Source organism: Oculina patagonica, chromosome 4 (assembly GCF_052425735.1).
Source record: "Oculina patagonica isolate OP01 chromosome 4, crgOcupat, whole genome shotgun sequence".
Classification (NCBI taxonomy): Eukaryota; Metazoa; Cnidaria; class Anthozoa; order Scleractinia; family Oculinidae; genus Oculina; species Oculina patagonica.
In genome coordinates this window covers 64,084,889-64,106,423 of record NC_135761.1, presented here as the reverse complement: position 1 = coordinate 64,106,423, position 21,535 = coordinate 64,084,889, and the positions used below count along the sequence as shown (strand labels likewise).

At 38.4% G+C, this 21,535-nt stretch overlaps 1 protein-coding gene across 6 annotated transcripts; it reads left to right on the top strand.

The window, feature by feature from the left end:
- Positions 1-1,922: 1,922 nt before the first annotated feature.
- Positions 1,923-18,197, top strand: LOC144651106 (von Willebrand factor A domain-containing protein 2-like). 6 transcript variants are annotated; one of them, XM_078510995.1, is made up of 5 exons: positions 1,923-1,974; positions 14,510-14,599; positions 15,209-15,269; positions 15,684-16,045; positions 17,717-18,197. In XM_078510995.1, exons 2-5 carry the CDS (start codon positions 14,537-14,539, stop codon positions 17,945-17,947), a joined length of 717 nt encoding a protein of 238 aa, XP_078367121.1. In that variant the 5' UTR covers positions 1,923-1,974; positions 14,510-14,536; the 3' UTR covers positions 17,948-18,197. The 6 variants fall into 6 exon arrangements, with proteins under 6 accessions (XP_078367121.1, XP_078367122.1, XP_078367119.1 ...); XM_078510996.1 differs by having other exon boundaries at positions 1,930-1,996; XM_078510993.1 differs by lacking the exon at positions 1,923-1,974 and adding an exon at positions 9,709-9,824.
- Positions 18,198-21,535: the final 3,338 nt, after the last annotated feature.

Below are 21,535 nucleotides of genomic sequence, written 5' to 3'. Positions count from 1 at the left end.
TTTAATAATAAATAAGGTTTATGATAAATAAATGCAATTGTAAGTTTTTGCATTAGTTAAATCAATAATCATTTGAATCATTATTACCTGGCAAATTGATTCCCTTCACACAGTAACTGTTTTTTTTTTCGTATTTATTTAATGGTTTGAAAGGCCACATTTTGTATTCACACAGTTCCAGTATAAACACAATTATGTATCTTCCCAGTTAAAACAATAATATGTTCAATCAACATTACAAAAAATGTTTTTCTTATTTACGAAACAGTTCTTCACATAGAGACCTATTTAACTCACAACGAGTATTACTAACATAGGTTTGATAAAAGGAGATATAATCATTGATACCAGATGGTATGCCGTATGAGTCCACAAAAACTGAAGAAATACAGCAATCGTGGCTTAGTATTTGATAATTCCGGATAACTTATAGTTAACTTCGCCTTCTGTTACGTGATCTGTAGTATGTAAATAGAACGTTGCGTCTTTCCTGAATTAATGATTGGGCAAATCAATATTCCATAATTTTTTCCGTGCAAAGACAGTTAAAGAAATTGTTTCAAATTCAAGTGAATCAAGTTAAAGTGCACGAAACTTAGTAGAGCTAATGATAAAATATTTTATATATAAAATTCCGTTAAAACTAAAAAGATGCGCCACTAACATTTTTGATCATTGTTATCGTTAATTGAGTTCTTGCGTGATATTTTATTTGTTCTTGGATGGACAGATGCTATGTCGAATCAATACTAGACAAGACTATTTGTTTTAGTTTAAGTAACTATTTTCTTCTTTACAATAGGTTTAAATGATCAAGTTTACGCTGGTAGGTCACTTTAATGGGATAACGCCAGGTGATATTCAACTCTCCACATATACCTATTCAACTGGTAACGCGGGTTTGAAAGGGCGTTATGACTGAGTTGCCAACTAGATTGTCTGAACAAAAATACAGTAACCGTGGCTTAGTATTTAAAAATTACGGATGATCAAGATCGAGTTAACTTTTCCTATACTGTTACGTGATCTGTGATATTTAAAATAATGAGTTTGAATCAATACTCCAGAATTGTTTTAAGTACAGTTTAAAATGTTTTCTTATTTACAACTTTGTGTCTTTCCATTAGTTCAATCAATAATCTATTTGTTGAATTAATATTGTACCAGATGACTTTTTTAGAGTAAATTGTTTTCTTTATTTACGTTTTGTCTACTAAGAACTCAAGCTCATGCCAGCAAGTTTGTGCAGATAAACAGCTCTTTTGTGCAAAGACTTTAAGGACGGGGCAGCAACATATGGCGTCCAATTTCGTTTGACAAAAAAGTTGACAAATGAGCAACGGGCGGAGGTTTGCTTAAGCGATATGATAACTGATAACTATATTATGGAACCAACCTTAGACATACAACAAAGATGGCTGCTTGATATTTGATCAGTAATCCCGGATAACTAATAGTTTAAAACTTCCCCCAGTGTTACGTGACCTGTAATTTGTAAATGCAACTTTTTGTCTTTCCATTTGTTGAATCAATAATCAGTTGAATAAATATAACATGATTTTTTTTCTGTACAGTAAATCTTTTTCTTGTTTACTAAATAGTTTCAAATGGCCTCGCTTTGTCTTCTTATAAAAGATAATAACTCAGGTATAAATTTAACTCTGTGCCGTTCCCATTAGTTGACTCAATAATCCGCTGAATCAATATTACAGCAAATGATTTCTTTACAGTAAATGACTTTCTTATTTACTTTATGGTTTTCAAGTGGTCACGTTTTGTCTACTAACAAGTCAAGTTCACCCATCAAGTTTGTGTGGTAATTGCCTGCACTTCACAGTTCTTTTTCTTAAAGAACTTAAAGGACATGTCAGCGACAGATGACATCAAATTCTTCACAAACACCTATAAATAAACGAGTGGTGAAAGTTCGGTTTATCAAAGAAGAAGGACTCCCACGGAAGATTGATTTTAAAGGTAACGAGAAAATTACAGTCAAGTAAGTCATGACAGTAATTAGACTTAGGCAATGGCATGTTAATATTCGGGTGTCGTAGTTACCTGTAATTCTTGTAGCATGCCAAAGGGGTGGAAGATAATATTTTTATGTTGTGGTACACCTTGTTCTATTTCGTAACACTGAAAGGAAACTTTTAACATTACCTATATATGAAATCACTGAAATCATATATGAATGAAAGCTCTAATGAACGGAGAAATTTGGTTTGGTAAAATTTTGTTTCTTGGAATTCTGTTACCTAAAACTCCAAACGAGAAAACCAATTCCTTGAGAAAATTTGTTGTCAACATTTATGCATTTTTAGCTATTGTTGCCCTGTTGAGACGGTCTCGACAACTTGTTAGCCGATAACCCATAAGTCTGGTTATCATTCTAGTGTATTGTAAGACCGTTAATGCATTTGTTTTGATTGGACAGATGTGTTTATCAAATAAACTGTGGTTTTGGTGTACAATAGGTCCCGGGGGAGGGGGGGGGGATGGGTTACTCCGGTTTGCAAATTACGGAGATGATCGAAGGATTTTTTGTGGTTTGAAATTTTCGATTCCGGGATTTTTGGGGGTTGGAAAATTTGGCATGTATTTTTTTGGGTGACTTGATTTAAAAAGGGGTTTTTTGTGTGTTAAAAACGAACTTAAGTGCCTTGGCGCAGCCTAGGGGTATTTATGGTATGATGAATAAACAAACACGAGCGTTCAAATTTTTATAGTTTTCTTTGTGTTATGTTAATGCCATGGCCACTCCAGGCAATTTAGGAGTTATTTGACAAGGGATTTTTTGGGGGGTTATTTTTAGTCCACGGATTCGATTTTTTTTGGGTAATGTCAGAAGACATTACTTTACTTTAGCCAATTTAAAAGACTTATCAATTGCCTGATGTCTCCCTCGTGCTCCCACACGGCAAACATGTAAATCAGTTTTTTTTTGTGTGTTTTAATCTTTGTAACTGATGTTTTTACTGTGTATAAAGTATATGTTTGTATGTTTGTATGTATGTACTTAGGGTTTTCTTGGGTCCTGAGTTTTGCCTCCATTCGATCATCCCCCTCGTTTACAAGCCGAAGTACCCCCCCCCCCTGGGCAAAAGGTGCAATAGCAGTGGGGCCTGAAAGAGGGGGGGGGGGGTTGGAGGGCTATAAATCCCATTTCCCAGCCCAAATTTTGCCCAAATTCCATTTCCCAGCCTATTGTTTTCACACATTTTCCCAAATCCCAGTCTCATCGTTTTTTGTTTGTGTCTCCCAGTTCCCATGTTACCCCTTCAGCTCCCTCATAGCAGTGTCTGACTAATGCAAACTGCCATCCTCAGAGACCCAGGGGCAGTTAGTGGGGGGGAGGGGGGGGTAAGTCTCTTCGTTCTTCACTTTTCTTCGCCAATTTTTTTTTGGCCCGTATAGACTTACCCCAGCCCCCACTAACCGCTCTGGGTCTCCGAGGATGGCAGACTGCAGACCTGCAGTTTGTTTTGAAGCATATATTATGTTACTGTTACAATTTTTTGCAGCTATTATAAACCGTAAGGAGGATAACCTGAGTGTTATTCAGGCTAACCAAAACACTTTTAGGCTTACCGAAAGGCAAGGTCTGCATTTGTCTTACACTGGTACAACAATCATAAGAAAACCACTCCTGATGTCCAACACATTATCATGTAAACCTGAGTAACTTTGTTGACAATTTCATGGCCCTGTCCACAGGTATAAGGCATTATCTTCTGTAAAGACATGTTTTTAATACCTTTGGGCCTTCTGATACAAAAAGTAAGCTTTATAAACGTAAACGTGCGCACGGAATGTACAAAACTCTGTCAAAAGTTTCATTAACAACAATGTCAACAACAATTACACTATCTCTAGCTAAGAGCATTATTAAGGTGAATTTAAATGCGCTCTTTTTTTAATGCTGTGCAATTCCAAATTGATTCCAACAACCATAATCAAAGTGGACGGATAATACTTCAGTGTTCTTATGGTATTTAAGTGTCAAGGGCTTTGCTTGACTAACTAATACTTCACACCTTTCCAATGACTCTCTTGAACTTCCAAAACGCTTTTTTAGAAGATCGTCACGGGATATAAGTACACCATCCAAGTTCATAAAGTCAAAAATTAATACCGCTTCCCTCAGCTCTGTGATCGTAATTTCGATGTAGACGGAAGTTTCGTTGAACTCGTGGCCAATGTTATTATTTTGAATAATGTGACACAAAATCACATTTAAAACTTCTCGCGGGACATCGATCGTAAAATTATCCCTCCATGGTTTTGCAAGATTTGGTGTTGATCATAGTCTTCGGGTGATCTTGTCGTGAATTTTCTTTAAGGTCCGTAATACCATTCCTTGGCTTTGTACAAGTTGCTGAATTTCTCGCAGTTCTCGGGTTCGTGAAGTGATGTATTTTCCTTCTATCGTTGCAACTGCAGCCTCCAATTCAGAATAAAATCGAGAAATATCGCTTAAATGTGCCGGATTGTCCGTCTGAGACAAATATTCTTTCATATTTTGTCGAAGAAATATGTTTATTTGACGCGAAGGAGGGTTCTCCATAAACAAGCGGTCCGCCATCTTGAAGTTTACCCAAGCAGCACTGCGGTCATTTTAAGCGCGCTTTTTTTCTAGGGAGGGGGAGAGGGTATGAGGGGTTGTGGTTGCGGGGGGGGGGGGATATTTAGTGCCCCGGAGCCCTAAATCGTGATGAAGGATAATGTCCATAATCGGGGATTATTTCCCCGATTATGGCTCCTGATTTTGTTATAAGCTTTCCCCATACCTAGATGGTAGATCAATCAACCTCGTTCACGCACCGACCTATACTTTTTGTCTCGTGTTACGTCGCGGTCACGTCGTGAACGACGTGACCGTGACGTAACACGAGATTATCCGAGTAGACTTGGTAGCTCACAATAGTGCTTTGTGTAAGACCTCTCGTAAGGTAACGAAGTGATAAAGTAGCAAGGAAACAAGGTAAGAAATAGCCATATTTACATAGATACATTTTGCTGATAAGATGCACCGGGATGCTGTTCTTCGTATTGCGCGTTTTCTCTTGTCGAGTTTTAAAGTGCTTATTTACGCGTGTGAGACATATAGTGTAAATGTTTGCATTATGAGGTATGTGTATAATGTAATATATTACATGAAGTACTATCTTTAGTAATACCGCCAAATCTGATAAGGAGATTTTATCTCACATATGTTGCTTAAATAGGTAGTTTTTTACATGGAAAATGAATTTATCTTTACGGTAGGTTTGTGTTTTGATATTATATTTGCGGTGGGTATTGTTAAAGTATGAATTAGAAGATAAAGCTGTTGTCAAATTTCTGTTTGCGTTACAAGAAAACCATTTTGGCGCGTGTTAGGGTAAAGGGTTGTTGACGTCAGAGCAGTTTTCAGATATGTCAAATAATGTGTCAAAAGGAGAATATTAAGTGAAGTTATCACGCAAACAGAAATATTGATGTGGTATCTCATCTTCGGCTTTGTTCTTAAACAGGATTGCTCCTTACAGAATAATACAGAACTGTAGGTATGTCGACAATATGTCAGAAAAAAAAAACTTTTTTTGTCGTTCCAATCTTTTAGATTCGGATTTCAAAGATGTAATAGACCGTAATAGTCGAACCAGATGTGTGCCTTTACTAGCTGGTGCAAGTTGAAATTTGCGCTGATTAAACTAGTTAAAAAACAACTTGTAGATCCCTTGGACATTTTTTTCCTTGCGTGTGTTCAATTCGAGTATTACACTAAACCATTTTGGAAAACAGTTCAAAATTCCCTGAATTCCCCCATTCACTAAGACACATGCTAAAGGTCAACTCGTCGCAGTATTAAAGAAAGACACAAACAAGAAGCCCTGTGGCTTTATAGACGTGCCTAGTAGCGTTATTTCCTTTTTTGCGTGACAACCGATATACGAATACGATACTTTGCCGCCAGTAAGGTCAAAGGCTGCTTGCTTATTTACACCGCTTTGATGTCTGTTTCCTTTCTTACACTAAACCGCATAAAATATAACTTGTCTCTTTAACTTATATCTTGTACAAGCCCTTTCTAATTGTCTGGTTCTAGTTTGCTCTGTGGTCTAAGAGAGGATTTCTTGTTGAGTTAAATGGTTCATACAAAATGAAAAAATGCGTATTACGCTAAGGTAAACAAAATTCCTGTTCCCGATATCATCTAAGCAAATGTCTGTTTTCTTTCTAATACTAAAAACTCGTAAAATATAACTTGTCTCTTTCGTTTATATCTTGTACTAGTCATTTCTTATTGCCCGGTTCTATTTTGTTTTGTTGTCTAAGTGAGGATTCATTATCGAGTTAGACCCATGCAAAATGCGTATTACGTATGTAGTTAAAATCCCTCTTCGCCATCATTCCTGTCTTATCTGAGCAATTAATGTCAAGTGGCAGATGACGTAGAAAGAAAAACCAGAGATTACATTATCTCCGTCCCATATCCCTTCCCCCATCCAGGCAATTTCAAGGGGCTGATGAAAGATGACCCATTCTAACCTAATCAGAATGCGTCTGCCTCCTTCACAGGCTTTTCCAAGGCCGCGCGGATTTTGGAGAGTTTTGGAAAGAGGCAGGGATTTTGAGCGAGCGCGAAGCGCGAGTGGTGGGTGATGGGAAGGGGGAAAATATAGAAGTTTTATATTTTCTTCATTCTGGAATAATGCATATAGGTTTTGGAAATTTAGTTATGATAAAAAATTTTCTGTATATTATAAAATGTTATTTATGTGTGGTGTATTGGAAAGATTCCTGGTCCTATGGCCTATTGTTAATTTCGGTGAAAACATGACGGTGAATAACAGGGAATGTTATGATTGTACTTCGTTTTCACAACTTAGAAATAGGTTACGTGCAGTTGGTCTTGTTCCTTGTGATTGTGGTAGACTGCAAAACAGTCGTTTGTTCTCTTAAGTCGTTGAAAGGCGCAATGCGCCGAACGTTGTGAGCCTGCGAGGCGAGAAAAAACTTTTAGCGTCTCTCCCCAGTCCCACTCACAGTTTTACATTGGCGCCAGACCTCTCGCTGTCGTACTAAGATATTATACAGGCCCGTAACCAGGATTTTTCATGGGAGGTGCGTATGAGCGACTGTGGCACGAAATCTTGAGCGCCGCAGGCGCGTTAATGTAGGGGGGAGGGGTCTGGGGGTATCCTCTCCCAGGAAATTTTGAAAAAATAGGCATTTCGTGCGTTTTGAAGACAGTTTGTTAGGAGAAAAGGCAGGTAAAAGTGAAGAAAACGACGACAATAATTCTAGTACATTTTTAAATTCAAATCACATTTTTCGAAACAGAACCTCAAAAACGTAGTTTACAATTTATTTAGCTAAAAATGACAGCAGCACATAGAAGGAAAACAGGAAAAAGATAGGTCTCTTCATTTTAGTGTCAAAATGGTTATTACATAAATCAGTCAGAGTCGGTTTGTTGATCTTTTAGTATTGTCCTTGGGTGTTTCCGAGCCCAACAAGTACCCAGTCTCCTCTCTTTTGGTAGCGCCTGGGAATGGCACTTCGAATGGTTCGACTATGAAGGACATTAGGTAGAATGTATCGTTGAATTTAACCTATAATCACACAATTTGGTCTAAAATATACCACACGAATCTTCAAATGGTGGATCTTCAACCCAAAGGACCATATTGAATGTAAATAGTCGAAGTACAGAAATACCATTTCCCTTTATTTATTTATTTATTTATTTATTTATTTATTCATTTATTTATTTATTTTAATATATATATATATATATTTTTTTTTTTCACAATGAGCGGACTTCCAAGGCTCGTGGGGGGGGGGGGGGGTGCGAACGCACCCATCGCACCCCCTCCCTACGGGCCTGTTATACAAAGACCGAGTGCGTTACATGCGTTCGCAAAAGATACGACTAGCTGCAGTCTATGATTGTGGTGGAAATGGAGACTGTTTTCGTTTTTCGAAGTGTTAGTCATCAGATATTTGACTCGGTAGCAAGTCATTTGCTGCCCTGAGCGCCGATGGCGAATAGGGAAGTAAGTAATTAAGTATGAAAGTAGCAAATCGTAGTGCGTTTTAGATAGTGCGTTTTGTAGTTGTTGAATACCTTAGAAATCATTGCGAAGATTTTGTTGAGTTTTTGGAAGGGCAGTCTTGGTTTGACTATTTGAGTAGAATGTGTAGAAAGGGCACATGGTGCGATGCTCGTATAGCACAGGCTGTTGCAAATGCTTGAGAATGAAATTTGAGAATTAATATTGTAGAATCCGGAGATGTTTTTTCTGAGCTTATATGATTGTTAGCAACGGGTGCTACTTTACTGATCTGAAACACGAGACAGCCCAACGGGCACTTTGATTTATTGTTACCATCAGTGCTCATGCGTATTAAAACCAAGCAAAGGTGAAAAGAGAATGTTCAGGAATTTGTTAAGTGCAGTGCACTATCATCGCTTTACCTTGATCACCTTACAATAACTTGAAAGTTACGCGTACTTGAACATACTAATTTGATTAATCGATATTACCGCTTAGTCGATATCACCCACAAAAATTAATACCGTTTTGTCCCGCACTTTTTAACGGGTAGAAATGCACTAAATTATGCAGCGCTATTTTAGCGCGCTCTTTTTCTTTTAGAGTGTTCGTTAACTAACTGAAGTTGTCTTGACTGATTCATGTTTTGTTAACAAGTGGGTTACTAGACCCCACACCACCTCGGACTTTGTTAGCCCGGGTGAAAGAAGAATATTTGATAAACATCTGTGAATCAATTGCAAACAATACGAAACGGGGATAAATCGCCCTGTCTTTATCACGTTATTATTTACAGATAATTCACGCGACGTTGCACATATTAATTTAACTAACTTATGCTCGCGTAATGATAATTACGGATAATTTATTATGCGAATATCGGTACTGTGTCTTACGGAATGTGAAAGAACCTCCCATTACGTTTAGAGAAAAATGCAGTTAATTATGCAGCGTTTAGCGCGCTCTTTTTCTTTTAGAATGTTTGTTCGTTGACTGTGGTTTCTAAATTGTCGATCTTTTGTGTTTAATTGATCTCCTGCTGAACATTCATAAATGTTTTGCGTTCTAGTCATTAAACAGGCTCCACCTATGATCCTGAGTAACGGATACAGTGTTTATTATTCAAACTGATACTTTAAAGAATCTAAACTAAATCCATCTGTTAAGTTTGCTTTTGTTAATGTTACTTCAACTCATTGTCCGCAGTTTATACTGTAGTATTAAATGGCCAGCATATCTTTGATTAACGATATTTATTTATTAATAAGACAGTGTCGGGTCTCGCCTGGCTGGTTATTTTTCTATTCTTTTCGTTTACCGACTGGCAAAACAAATTTAAAAATAGCAATAATTGTTCTTTGCGAAACAAGACCGTTTAAAAAAGATTAACTGCTGCAAACAAAAGTGAGCATCAGCGATGATGTAAGCTTAAGATCGTCAAACCAGTATATTAGAATGAACATTCCAAGTGAACTTTTTCACAAATTTAAAATATAAAACTAATGATAGAGCAAGAAGTACAGATAAAGCTTAACGTTATAATTTTGGCGGCAGCTGTTATTTTGGAACAATATATAGTAAGAATTATGCGATAAATACATGGAATGATTAATGACATTTATCCATCATACTTCGTGGTAAAATATGACAGGACGCAATTTCTCGCGCGAGTGATCTCGGTTATAAAAAACGCATAAACATAGGTTTGAAATTATTCACTCGCTGACCGTTTACTCGACAGCAGTAGCCAAGAAGGTGTTGAAAATCGCAATCTGCTTACACGTAAGTCTCTCAGTGTTATGTGCGTGTTACTTAAAAGTTATCTGCCCTTAACTATCGCGTTAATCTGACGATTGCTGATTCAGACGATTACATTTTGTATGATTTATTGCACTGCCAAACGAAATGAAGCCATTTATCATTTGCGCTGATGATTTATTTGATTTTTTTTTTTTAATTTTTTGCTTTGCAATTAATTTTGAAATAATTGGACCCACATGAAAAAGCACTTGTCGCCCTTCAGAGGCAGTATATTGCGTGTGTTGTGACACTTTATCACAAGTGCCTTATGAAAATTGCACTGCATACGATTTTCTTTTACCAAGTCCACGGTAACCTGACAGAATGAGACATGGATATTCCTTGCTAGTTGCACCTGTTACGCGCGATCAAACTGTGCAAATCAGTGGGTAATTTAAGCTATTTAAAATTGGCTCACAAATAGTTTATTCGCTTTCGCTTCATGCTCCAGATGACCAGTGATTGCTTCAAACAGCAAGCAATACTTATTTTACTTGATTATCGTCTGATTTTGCGGCTAGACTAAAAAGAGATATAATGTCTATTTTATGTCCACTAAGAGCACCATCTCATCTATGTCATCGGTATGTCATCGAGTGTTTAAAAAGGGCTTAACTATTTTCCCGCCAGAATAATTAGTCACACAACTGTTTGCAAACCGTTGTTTTTCAGACTTAACCGTTGTTAGCTTTTAATTACTGTAGCTGCTACATATTTATGATAGAAGTGTATTCTCCTTAGCTTAGATTCGAAATGTTTCATTTTTTTGTCTTAAAATCGATAATTAATTTAGTTGCGCCGTTGATTCAACTGAACCACGCCTGATCGATTATTATAATGAGGTTAACCGTCAAACGCATACTGTCTGCAACTTTTAAATCAGTTAGCGACATGCATCTGTTTAACCGTAAAACAAGGATATATTTAGCTTGCCGCTGCCATCAATTGTAACAGTCAAAGAAACGGCAACAAAACTGAAATTTAATTGGTCAGTTAACCGCCAACCGGAAAACTCTCCAAGAATTCGCCGCTCTGCTGCCGAAACAAAGCTCTCGAAATGCGAAATGCCGTCAGCTACGCCGGCAAAAAAGTCTCAGCTATATCATTTAAAAAACTCGACTGAAATTTTTCGCTGTTTCTTGGTCCAATTCCACAAAGGCAATCAATGCATCTGTATTCATCCCCATACAAACGTTTAGGTCAATCAATTGTTAGCCTGGTGCTAGAATTCATGAGAATTGCATTCCGTCTTTAATTTGCACTGACACAACGGTCGGATTCATTCACTTTACACGCTATCCGTAGTTCGTATAGGATTCCACTCATATACATAGTTTGAACCAGATCTTAACAACTTTGCATCTTTCAAGTTAGTGTTTACAGCCTGTTTTTCAGGTTCAGTCTCTTCGTGAATAGGCGGGGAAGGAGGGGCGAGCGGCGAAGGGAGGGGCGAGCGGCGAAGGGACTAGAGTAGAGTGGGATCTGGGAACTACGTTCACGGAACTTAGAACTTCCAAGTTACTAGAACTTCCTAGTGCTGAAATGAGGAACGAGGAACTCTTTGAACTTGGTATAAAGTTTCCAAAACAGGAAGATAATGTCATTTTGAAGGATATGCCACTAATTAGGTTTGGCATTTACCATGTCAGAATCATCTTAACCTAAGCCGCCTATAGATGTGGCAAACAATGTTGAATTCTTTCTGAAAAAAATACAAAAAAGGAAAAACAAGCGTTGCAAGTCGAGCTTTCATACAAACGGTATAGGATAGTAATAAAACGGTCTCACGCTTACTTGGTTTTAAAGCTTAACCATGAAAAAATGTTCCTCTGATAAAAGGTCCGTGTTTAAACGACATGTCATCGGAGACGTAACATTTCATAAAAGTCAACATTTAATAAAATTGTTTCATTGTAACAAACAGGAACTCTTAAAAATTGCAATTGGTCTCCTGCAGCGGCGATGGCTTGCGCATGATCAGAAATTGACTGAAACGTTTACTAGTTTAAAACGAAGTCATTGTTGGGTCGTTCCGTATTCAGTACTTAACAAGATGCAAAGTTTGTGCCCCATATTCCTTTTGGAATCGTTTTTGTAATTATGGCAGTTAATACTTTGTGGTTTTACTTGTAAAGGCTCGTTTGTTTAAAGTAGAAGTGTCAAGAATACTTTCAGTTTAAAAAAAGAAACTAGGCAACGGGACTATACTATCCAATGGAAAATAAATTCTAACATAGGTATAAATCGGCGTCTTTAGAGTTTCTCAGTGTTCATTCTCCCGAAGTCAGAGCTGAAGCTGAAAGAACTAAGGAAATCAATCCAAGATTTGTCAGGTTTGAACGTAGATATCTATTCATTACACAAAGCAAAGCAGATCTCATAGAGATATTTAACTGTTAAAAATAACAATCGAACGTTTAAAACACAAAATAATTGTTTCACTAAATTCCGTTTCTTTAAAACTTAAAATCGCTGGGAGTTATTGAATACATTGACATAATAAGAGGATAAAAAGACACTAAACCAGCTTTAGTTTTGTCACCGCACATTATAGAAATTTCGATTGCAGTTTTGGCCAGTTTAATTGATTTTATCAAGATTTCTTATCTTTCTATATTCATTGTTGATCAGTTCACCGTATGAACCGTATGATAGGCCAAAAAGAACAAACTGGGAAACGGGACTTGAAAACATCGAAAAAATTTTCAATTAACAACCGTTATACAGTTTTTAATTTCTATCGTGGAGCACAACCTTCGAACGGGATCACGAAACACTCCGAGACACGAAAAACATTTTTTCAGAAGGTGTGGTAAGCGATGTTTTGGTCGGCACAATGATGTTCATTCTGCACTTGGAAGCAATCATCTAGATGACCGATCAATTGAAAAAATACATTTTCTAAAAAGACTTTTTACGCTTTTTTTAAACTAAGATATGACTAGACCCAGAGTCCACCAGGGCCAAGGTAACCTGATGTTATTATGGGTGAGCCACCTCGGACCATACGAGCATCAGCCTAGGGCCATGGAGATCTAAATTTCACCTTGCTGGGCTACACAGGGAGGGCTTTCAAAAGAATAAAGGTTTTTATTTGCATTTGTTACTTAATTGTTACTTAAGTACACAGAGCAGAAGGTTTCTCTAAAATTAATTATTTTATGTTTACACGAGCAACTTAATTCACAAAGCAGAAGTTTCTGAGGCATTGTTAACTGTTTTATTCAGCGTCCGCCGTTTTAAAGTGCCCAGCGTCAATTCTTGAAAGGTGGATTGGCATCTCGTCATCTGGGTTGACATCTGGGCTTATTTTTTCATAAAACTGGGCTTTAAGAATAAGCTTGACCACTTTTTGCCTAGCGTGGCTTCCATCTGCACAGCGTAGTCGCATCAGCTGAAAAGCGCTTGAAAAGGGGGCAACTTGAGAGAAGGACATACATGAACGGTAATATAAGATAAGGACAAAAACATGTTAAAAAATTTGGATCCGGCCATGAGACAAAAGCGAATACTTGTTGATATACACAGACATGTTGCCTGAGAACAAACGATAAAAAGCTAAGCCGTAGAAGCCAGTCTTCCTTGACATTATAAATGATGTAGTGTCATGCTTCGAAAGATAAAAGTATTGCTCATACTCAGCCTGCCATGAGAGCCTACCGTTTGGTTGTGGAACAAACATTCTTACGTGGTAAGCTGCTAGAATAATTTAAATTAATTTTTGTATTATTAGTCTAGGACATAAATTCCTACACGTGGGCTACTTCAACATGCGCCGCATTTTTATTGCTAAGGAGTTTTTACAAAATGCGTTTAACACAGCCCAGCTCACTTGGCTGATGAACTCGCAGAAAATTCGCATTAGAACACAACTTGTTTGACTAAACAGAGATTATTAACCACTAGCTAGAGCAAGAGCTTATTCTTTAAGCGGCACTCAAAATACCGAGCAGAAATACAGTATTTTTTTTATTTTTCTTGTTTGTTTTCTAAAAAGAACTTTTTTCATTTGCGCGGCTACCAAGCTCATTTCATTTCATTACAATTCTCTTCATGGTCATACAATTGATCGATTTAATTAAGAATTTTAACATTTTTGGTTACATATGTAAATACATGATGGTGCTTGGGAACCGGTGACAAAAGGTCTGGTTTCGCAAGCTCTGTTCTCAGGATCTATGCATAAGATAGCGATAAGGAGCGGTTGTATTCTTAGGCTTGGGGCGGTGTGCCTAAAATTTTTCAAAGTGTCCGTTGTCCTTCTTAGAGAGGTGTCCGTCTTACAGGGAGTTTAGATACAGTAAAAATAATGACTGAAAAACGATAGGGGTGGAACAATCACCATGTATCTGTCTTGTAGAGGTGTATGGTAAGAGAGAGCTGACTGTAGACAGGAACAAATACATGTACAAATTACTTTTGATTAACAGTCAATCGAGTAGTTGACTTCATTTGTAATCCCGATTGCTCGAACCTTCAAGGGAAAACGAAAAAAGTTCGAGCAGGGGGTTCGAGTTGTCGAAGGTAACTAAATGACCTGGAGGGGAATCGAAAAAAGGTTCGAGCTAGCCGGGAAGTTCAAATTATCGAGATTCAACTGTAGTATTAGAAAATCTTCTTTAGTTAGGAATCTTAAGTTATTATTTTTTTGCTTTTATATTTTTCAGTTTGTTTCTCGAGATTCTCATTGCACCATGTCTACTCTAAAAGTTCTCGTCATTGCTTTGTTGATCGTGGTTAGCGCCGCAGATGGAATGGTAATACTTTTTATTTTTAATATTGTTTTAGGGTAAAACATTATAAGCATTACAGTGAAAAATATCCATTCCTGTGACGAAGTTCTAAGTTTAAACAACACCTAATATCGATTATACAACATCGATTTTATCGCGGTTTTTTACTATCTGATGCTGTTGATATTTCTTGGTGGGCAATAACAACCGATATCTCAATGTTCGTACGCTAGCGGACCTGTTAACGGTTCTATCCTGAAAAGAAAATTTACCAGAGGTAAAACCTTTTTTTTCAAAAGAAAGAAAGAAAAAAAGCTGTGAGTGAGTCTCAAGGAACTTCACTTAAAATACGCACAATATGATTTCAATAACTGATGAGTAATTTTCGTCTTTGACTTTGGTCGAATAAAGAATAACAAGGCCTGTTATTAGCAAATGCGTTTTACTTTCATTTCTCTTGCCGGGCAAAGGAATGTGGCGTTCAGTATAACCCGTTTTCGAACCTGCTACGGTTTAGGAAGGAATTTAGATCTCATCACGGCTAAGCAACAGTCGATGAGCACCATTTCTGATACCTTTTTTAATTTAGATTACCTAGAAATGATTTTTTTCTTTTTTCTTTAATTTTAACAGCAAATTTCAAGGCGAGCGTTTGCAAACTGGAAAGCACTCCGGGGATCTGCAAGGAATTCAGGTACCGAGTAAAATTGTTCTGCTCATGGGCAGTACTGTCTAAACAAAGGCAGGGCGGGCTTTGCTTTATATTTCTATTGTACTATAACTTATCTATCATTGGATAAACAGATATCATTTAATTTTGAAAACATTTATAGACGCAGAATTTTATCATGTGAGTTCAACGGTATTTTATTCGAGATATTAATAATCTGGGGAGAATATATATATAATATTAAATATTATTAAATGTATAAGAATTGGTTCGGCTAAAAGGCGTATGTAGATTCTTCGTCTCACCAGTTTATATTTATTTATGGACATTTATAAGTTATAAATCATTTATTAATACCTTGCAAATAAAATATGTACTTCTGAATGCTGACAAATTCACAATATTTTATTTCTTAAATAAACTCATTTGAATCAACAGTCCAGAATGCACCGTCGATGTGCAGCAAACCTATCGACGTTGGTATTGTGATGGACAAAAGTCTTCGAGACAGCTCTTTAGGATGGAGTGAATTCATGCAATTTGCCAGGACACTTGTGAGCAACTTTGACATCTCTGACGATATGACGCACATTGGGGCCATTTCCTTTGACCAGACAGCAGAGATACTTCTCAAATTTAACGACTTGTTGGATCGTGGCAACAGTTTGGACGCCGTGACAGAAGAGATGAAATCCTGGCGCCCAGGCTCCCAAAATGAGGACACAGTGATTGATCAGGCACTGGAGCTTGCTCTTAACGACCTGTTTACCCACCGCTATGGAGCAAGAGGATATGACGAGGTATGGGGACATCCAATTTATTCGCTATTACTATACAACGAGGTCACTATCTCTTCTCTAGCCTGCGTAGGTACGAGCGCGCGCCCGTCATTACGCAACAGGTCTGTTGAATTAATGGGACGGCGACATCAGACCGCGCGAGGACTGGGCTGAGCACGCGAGCAATGACGTTGCCGTCCGAAACGTAAACAAACCTTACGCACCAATGGGAGACGCGAAAGACGCAAGACGGCCAGACGAGACGGCTCTCGCGTGGCCTTCAATCGCGATATCGAGCCCTTTTAATACGCGCGCTCGAAACTAAGCAGGCGTCTGCTACGCAAGCTATCACTTTTCTAATTTGTTAAAAGCCTGCTGTTAATTCTTGTAGAAATGGTAAGTGGCCTCTTATAAATTGGGTGTATATATTAAACGGATTACGGACGCATGCCGGGAATGCATGATTTCCAAGGGTTCCTGGACATCTTGTTAACAAACACACAGCAAAGAGAACATGTCACAATTGTAACAAATTCTTGAAATATGTCTGACACTGCTCAGCTGCTTTACGTTCATGTTAATGATGTGGATTAGGATTATGTTTATAATCATGTTTTGACTAAGGGAGGAGGGGGAGGGGAGTAAGAAGCGTCTCATTAAATAAGTTGTGACCAGGGGGGGGGGGGGGAAAGAAACGAGGTCTGGGACCGAGTAGCGATGCTCTCACAACTTGCAAAGCGATCAATTCACGATGTAGTCAGCGGTTTTTGGACGATGATGCACCAGGCAATCTTTTCCCGCGAAATGGAAGCTGCTATGCCGTGGAATCACTTATTATAAAGGGGTTCAATTCTCTTAACTAAAAATCTAAAAGCAGCGTGTTTATCCGAAAATTTCGTCATCGTCGTCTAGTTTTAAGAACGCAGAATTTTGTGCTGCCGTGCTACTTTTCAGTGCTGAAATGCAAATGTTTGTTACACGATTTTCAACTGGCCCACATGGGGATTGTAAATGAAGTAAAACAAAGAAAGACCAAGGGCCTGTTTACATGATTCCGGAATGAAAGTCATTCCGGAATCATGTAAACAGGCCCCAAGTCAACAAACAACCTGAAACAATAGAGCAAGAACAATAGCTCCGACCAGCGCGGGAATATTCGATCGCCACGTTTTCATTACCATTCCCGTGATGGTTTTATTTCATAACAAACACCACATATTGACACCAAGAACCTTTCCGGAGAAATTTTCGCTGCTTTAAAGACAAAACTTAGAAAGTCTTTTTTATTACTACATATATAAAAAATTCGAACTCTCTCACTTGTCCCATGTTGTTATTGTTTTGGCAAGTTCACAAAGAAAGGAGCTGCTTATGCGCCTTAGAGACATCCGCTGACTACCGCCCCGATGATTTCTTTGCAAGTTGTGAGAGCATCGCTCAGATTTCATATAAGAGAATGTATGGGAAGTTGCTTCCCCCCCCCCCCCCCCCCCCTGGTTGTGACTTTCCAGGAACGTTAAACGTTTAATATTTGCCAGAAAAAAAAAATAATCTACCCAAAACGTAACGTATTTTCAGTTCCTTTTCGGTTCTAATTTATCGATTTTCGAACGGTATATCTACATGTTTAGCATTTGTTTGGCATCATATTTTATTCTCTATTTTTTTAACTGATTATTCTGTCGATCACAGGTTCTGGTGCTATTAACATACGGAAAGCAACAGATGGACGCGGCAGCTGAATTCGCCCGCAAACTTGAGCAGAAAGATGTCGCAGTCCTTGTTGTCGGTTTTGGTTTTCCTGATCCCATGGAGCTATGGAAGATTGCTGGGGATCCCAATAATGTGTTTTACGTTAGTGGCCCAGACACGATTAACTCCGTAGCCGAGCAAGTCGCCCAGGCTGTGTGTAAAACTGCATAAACGATTTGAAGAAAGAACACTTGCCACAGGCCTAGCTCAATTGTATGCTTCGGTTTTAAAAGTTATTGGGAAATTAGAGTGAAAAATATAGAGAGCGACTGTAAGGCTGGTTAGCTTCAAAGAAGAAATTTGCTTTGTACTTTGGTGCAAGGTCAGCAAAATCTTCGTTTTATGAAATAGTGCTCATAATAATTTGCGCTCGGCTTCTGAATACCAATAAATAATTAATAAAATTGCCTTGGCAGCTCAATGCACGTAGTCTTTATTTTGTTCAGTCGATATATAAGTTACAATAGCCCTTAGATCCGAAAGATATGCACTTGTATAACACAAGCAATGGGAGACGCGGTGGCCTAATAGTTAGTTCACTGGACTCCGGCTCGAGCGGTGTGGGTTCGAGCGCTGGCAGGGACAATGCGTTGTGTTCTTGGGCAAAACACTGTACTACCATAGTCAGCTGGTAGTGCCTTTCTCCACCCACAGGTACAAATGGGTACCGGCGAATTTAATGCTGGGGGTAACCCTGCGATGGACTAACATCTTATCCATGGGGGAGTACAAGTATTTCTAGTCCCTTCATGCTACGGAAACCGGGATAATCTCCAGCCTGATAGGCTACTAGGCTCGAACGCAAACTTCATTAACCTACCTACCTACCTAGTGTATGACACATTAAACGACTATTGTTTTGTATTGTATTGTACCTACCATAGCACAAACATGTTGAATGAAGTGAAAAGAGAAGCGAAAGACAATTTATCTGTTCATATAAAAAATTAATCAGGAGACCATTTTAGGATATTCTGGTACCGTGAACCATCTTTTCCCCTTCCACAGTGCGCTCGTAACAGTGGTATCGTTTGAGTCAGAATGTCACGGACTGCACACTCTTGAAAAGAAACCGCCATTTTTCAAGTTCTTCCTCTGCCGTAACCATCTCTGTTTCTTTTCGGTTTCTTATTACTTCTTTCGTGTTTTACTTCCAATGAGATTCTCTACAATTTTAGAGTTCATGACATAGTACTTTTCAACGAGTATGAATCCCCCCCCCCCCCACACACACACACACACACACACACACGCGCGCGCGCACACCCCTTCCCGGCGGCCGGTGATCCCCCCTTCTTTGGGTTACAATAATAATTATAATAGCGTTGGTCGAAATTAATCGGCCAATTGGTTTCTAACATCAGTTTAAATAGGGTGCGGCACGCAGTTGCACTTCACATGTTTTTTATTATATATTTTTTGTCTTGTAGTTTTTTGTCGATTGTTTACGGTTACAGGTCCTAAGAATTTCGCGGGGGGGGGGGGGGGGAAGCAACTCCCCATACATTCTCTTATATGAAATCTGAGCGATGCTCTCACAACTTGCAAAGCAATCATCGGGGCGGTAGTCAGCGGATGTCTCTAAGGCGCATGAGCAGCTCCTTTCTTTGTGAACTTGCGAAAACAATAAAAACATGGGAGTCGATGGGACCAGTGAGAGAGTTCGATTCTTTTATATATGTAGTAATAAAAAAGACTTTCTAAGTATTGTCTTTAAAGCAGCGAAAATTTTTCCAGAAAGGTTCTTGGGGTCAATATGTGGTGTTTGTTATGAAATAAAACCATCACGGGAATGGTAATGAAAACGTGGCGATCGAATATTCCCGCGCTGGTCGGAGCTATTGTTCTTGCTCTATTGTTTGGAGGTTGTTTGTTGACTTGGTCTTTGTTTGTTTTACTTCATTTACAATCCCCATGTGGGCCAGTTGAAAATCGTGGTACAAACATTTGCATTTCAGCACTGAAAAGTAGCACGGCATCACAAAATTCTGCGTTCTTAAAACTACACGACGATGACGAAATTTTCGGATAAACACGCTGCTTTTAGATTTTTAGTTAAGAGAATTGAACCCCTTTTTAATAAGTGATTCCACGGCATAGCAGCTTCCATTTCGCGGGAAAAGATTGCCTGTTGCATCATCGTCCAAAAACCGCTGACTACATCGTGAATTGATCGCTTTGCAAGTTGTGAGAGCATCGCTACTCGGTCCCAGACCTCGTTTCTTTCCCCCCTCCCCCCCCCCTGGAATTTCGATTCAACGCGTTCCTGTCCTAATAATATACATGAAAAAATGTCTCAAATCTGATTGGTTTAGAGAAATGCAGTTTTTAGTAAATTCGATGCAGAAATGAGGAAATACAGTGCAGAAAAATGGAAATTCGGTGCAAAAAGAGAAACAAGCAGAGCATTTTGATTGGTTAATAAACAAAGGCACCCACAGAGGGCCAATCAAACGCTTCAACCCGATCTGAATGGCGCGAAGTTTGGATCTGCTTCGAGATGCAAGTGAAAAAAATGGCTGGCGTTTTGAGCACAGTAGAGGACCAGAAGACAGCTCTAAATACCGTAGCACTGAAAACGATTGGTATTTGGTTCTCGTTTTGGAATAACGAGTTTCTTAAGAAGGAAATTGCCGACGAAATTGAAACTACAAGCCGACTAAGCATCACACTTTGCTTGAGCAAATTTATTTACGCCGAATTCGCCGAATTCAAAAACAAAGAAATTGGCGAAGATTATGGACCAGATAGCCTCAAAGTTGTGACTACATCGCTTGAAAGAAACTATACTTAGAGAACTGAACGGGACAGAGAATTGTTTCGTCCAAGGAAGTGTTGAAAAGAAAAGCGAAACAGCTTCACTTGGCTGGAGGTCGAGTCGAAAGCGCTCAAGCAAAGCTCGACAAGTGTAGAAGCAGATTTAATCTCTGTGAAGAGGTAAAACCCAGAATCTTGTATTGAGATAATTTTAAAACATTGAGAAACCCGGCCTTTACATTGTTTGGGCTTTGACCTTGTTTTGAATGAACGCGTGATTATATTGTTATACATACATACGAAGTGAAGTGAAATATTATTTTTAGAGCTCAGTAATTTTAGTTCATGAGTAATTGTTTATAACTTTGTAGATCATGAGTTTCTTGTGATTTAAGGGCCCGACAGCCCGCACAGAAATTTATAGTTGCTTATCTTTTAAGAGTTTTTAGCTTAGATCGATTGCCTTCTTCAGTGGATATGTTTGGGTTAGTGATCGAGTGTTTGTATTAGACGTTTACGTTCCCACGGTAAATGAACTTGGAAATGTTAGCTGAACTTGGTTTGGACCTCCATAAAGGTTCCTGTTATAGTTTCGTGTCAATTCTTCCGAATTTGTCATTGGTCGTTTACTCTTTATTTTGGTTTTTCATGTAGGCTTGTTTGTATTTGCTTTCTTAAGTAGGTCATGGGAATGTCTCAAGTTTTCCAAGGTCATAGAGATTCGAACCCAAACATGTCTACAATTTTACTATATAGTTGAGAAACCTTCGAGGTTTAATTTAGGAGAAGAAGAAGTAGTAAGAGAGTAGTAGAATTGTAGCTGTGACGAGCCAGATGTAGTTGAAGAAAATAAAGAAGAAACTCAGAAGATCTGCTTAGAGTCCCGGTTACCTCTCGCCGAGCTTTTTCCCCAAAAGACATTCTAACAAGATTGGTGGAGAAAGGTCTTCAGAGCTCAACATGGCTGGATAAACACTTTCATTTCTTGGCGGACAAGTATCT

What these genes read in the sequence shown, in the direction of transcription:
- LOC144651106 (XM_078510995.1), top strand. Translation starts at nt 14,537, where the DNA reads ATGTCTACTCTAAAAGTTCTCGTCATTGCTTTGTTGATCGTGGTTAGC. An exon ending in TTAGCGCCGCAGATGGAATG is followed by an intron (nt 14,600 to 15,208) that starts GTAATACTTTTT and finishes TAATTTTAACAG; the next exon opens with CAAATTTCAAGGCGAGCGTT. An exon ending in GGGATCTGCAAGGAATTCAG is followed by an intron (nt 15,270 to 15,683) that starts GTACCGAGTAAA and finishes TTGAATCAACAG; the next exon opens with TCCAGAATGCACCGTCGATG.